We start from the raw sequence: 2875 nt of genomic DNA, 5'->3' as shown, positions 1-2875 counted from the left end.
ACACTCCATGTTTATTCAAGTGCTGTCAAATTTAGCAAGCTCACTAGGGAATATGAAACTCATTTCCGAGGCGTGCAAACTTGAACTCAACTAAGCTATAGCCATTAGTTGACGTTCATTAAATGAAGCTTCCCCAGATTCAGAAGTTATTGCGAATATTGCCCAAACCCTTCCATGTGCCCTCGGCGTTCCAATCACTTTACCTCAACTTTTTCCCATATCTGTGTAAATGATGAAGATAAAGGACCAATGATTGGTGAAACCCATTCGATCAAGCTAAAATTCTAGACAAAAATCCGACCGGGTTTGTTTGCCACTTTTTTCGTCTCTAATATTCATTGTTTGTTGCAAGTCTGTTTTTTCATAGTCATGTCCATTTTCACGGACAAATTGTAGCACTTCTGATGTGGTCAACAGTTTGGACGAACTCTATCGAGTTGGAACATTAGTTCAAATACCCGAGTGGGATAATATGGGTACGAAGATTGACGTGCTCGTAATTGACCGCCGCAGGTGTGTATGCTTGCGTCCGTTCATCTTTGGCTTTCGTTTTGTTGTTAAATAACTGCCCACTTGGGACTTGTAGGATCCAAATCGTGAAAGTGGTTTCTGGCATTCCGGCTGATGCCAATGCTGACTCGATGTTGGGGGATGAAAAATCAAGCAAGTTACTCATTAGTTTCTACTTTACTACTTCTTTGCGTTGTCGAGCGTTGCCTTCTATATATGTTCCTTATCAGGACTGGTGTGTTTGTTGATCACTTTACTTGTAATTAATTTAGGCCGACTGTCGAATTTGTTGTTGGCTGGTTGGCCAATATTGGAAGCGTGTGATGTTCCCATTTTAGGCTATGGCTACTTCACTCGTCCCTTTTTAGCATTATGTGCCTCCCGTTTCAAAAACAAGACGCATTCGCCTTATTATTACTTGACAAATTTGTGGATGTATTGTGCACTTCACTTCCCATAGTTGAGGAGCCATTCACCGATTCCTCGCCGATTTTCTATCACACCTTCTCACACTTTGATCTATGGCAGATAGTATGGTCGTATTAACTAACCGAATTTAATGCAGAGTGGGTTGGAGACCAGACTGCCTGTCCCTGTGCTCACCACTGTTACGCAGAGTACCGCACTTCACCAAGATGATATGATGCATTTGCATCATAACAAACCGGAAGCCTATTTGATGCAGTGCATTTTGATGGAATTTGCCTGTGACCTTCACTCGTGTCTGTTACTCAGTCACCCATATGGTTTGCTACTGCCTTAGTAAATGAGCAAGAAGTGTGGGCAGCGGGAAGACTTTGGAATTCCATTGTTTGTGTGACATCTTGTGGCTGTTGGCGGGACGTGTTTGCCATATTGTCCGTTTGCGAAACGCACTGCTTAATATTGCCTAACCTCTCGCCGCTAATGTCACTGATGAATTGCAGATTTCGTTATGTGAGTGCACATGTCACAAATGTGTGGCGTGTGTTGCATATCAGTTTTTGCTTGTTCCGGTAAACCATGTTGCGGGGTGATGTGTTGAGATGTGCGATCCTCTCAGCTGGAGGAGCATTTGAGTCAGTGGAAAGACGACAATGAACGGTGTCGGATGCGAACGTAGGTATCTGAACTGTGATAGTGGATTTGGCACTGGCACCCCCTTCTGATGAGTGTCACGGGGTGGGCAATAGCGCACGTCTACCACGCATAGATTGTCACTCTTGCTTCGGTGGTACTGGCGTTTTCGATTAATATAACCTAATGTTGTATGCAGAGTGAGATGGCTGTGAAGAAAATCGGGTTTGGATTTGGTTCCATTCGTTGTGTTTATTTGGCTGCCCTATTTACTGCTGTTCAGCCACGTGAATCCTTTGCAATTTCTTGGAGGGGTTAAGATTGGTGCACTGGTCGTCCTTTTCTTGTACTGGCTATGATGCAGGACTTGTAGTTGGTGAGGGACTGGCCTTATCAAGGGACTTGGACAGATTCAGCCATTTACGGTAGGCACTGTTTTGCCATTGCTATCGGTCTGTTCCATTAGACATTTATGGCTTCCCTGAAGCTTTAATGGAAGCAGTGGGTGATCGGTGTTTGACATCTTATACCGTGCTGTCACGAATGTATCAGCTGGGTTACTGTTTGAAGTCATTGCCAATTTGAATGCAGATTTAGTGTTGACGTTCGAAGGACTGGTGATGTGGTTGCAGAACTGCATGCTTCTATGTATTTGTCAACATATCACGGTCAAATCCTTCTTTTCTCCATGTGGGAAATGAATGCAATGTGCTGCGTCGTCGTGTTCGTGAGGTAGGACATATAGATTGTCTGTCTGGCCACAGAGGTGATTGCAGCTTAGAAGGAGGTAGGGAGGAATGAGGAAACGTCTGCTTCTAAATCAGATACGTCTTCATGGGTGTCTTGTGAAGGACACCAGGGTGATGGGGACGACGAGGAAACGTCTTCGTCACCGGAAAACATTTTTTTATGCTGGAGGCAATCGATGTCTACAAGGAGTTCATTGTAAATACCGAAGCGGCTATTTGGAATGTCCAGCGGTTGCTTGAATCCAAAATGCGTAGCATGAGTCTATCGCTTGTCTTGCTCATGATGTAAGGATGTCTGCTGAGAAATCACCTAGTAGATGAGATGTTGCTACATTTCGTGCACAGGATTGAGTGCCTGCGTTGATGCTGCTTGGTGGGACTTCGTTGGAATGTTGATTCTACACACACTTAAGTCAAATAAAGTATTATAACTCCGCCATCTTTTCCGGTGATCTTGATGAGTCTCGTACTACTGTGCAAATCAACTAATCTGAATTGACTGGTGCTTGAAGAGCACTGTCTCATGTTCAGCTTATTTTACTAGTCTGCATTACGAAGAG

At 44.0% G+C, this 2875-nt stretch overlaps 1 protein-coding gene across 1 annotated transcript in view; it reads left to right on the top strand. All coding sequences in view use genetic code 11, as the record gives it.

The window, feature by feature from the left end:
* Nucleotides 1-1759: 1759 nt before the first annotated feature.
* EGR_08236 (hypothetical protein) overlaps nt 1760-2875 on the top strand; it is a gene marked incomplete at both ends in the record, with an annotated part of 3538 nt that continues 2422 nt past the window's right edge. The window contains one exon of the mRNA XM_024497485.1: nt 1760-1880. Within this exon, the coding sequence (XP_024348080.1) occupies nt 1760-1880 (121 nt within the window). The remainder of the gene's footprint in view (nt 1881-2875) is intronic.

Source organism: Echinococcus granulosus, assembly GCF_000524195.1.
Source record: "Echinococcus granulosus chromosome Unknown EG_S00100, whole genome shotgun sequence".
Lineage (NCBI taxonomy): Eukaryota > Metazoa > Platyhelminthes > Cestoda > Cyclophyllidea > Taeniidae > Echinococcus > Echinococcus granulosus.
The sequence above is the reverse complement of the archived record's forward strand: the minus strand, read 5'-3'. Positions and strand labels throughout refer to the sequence as shown.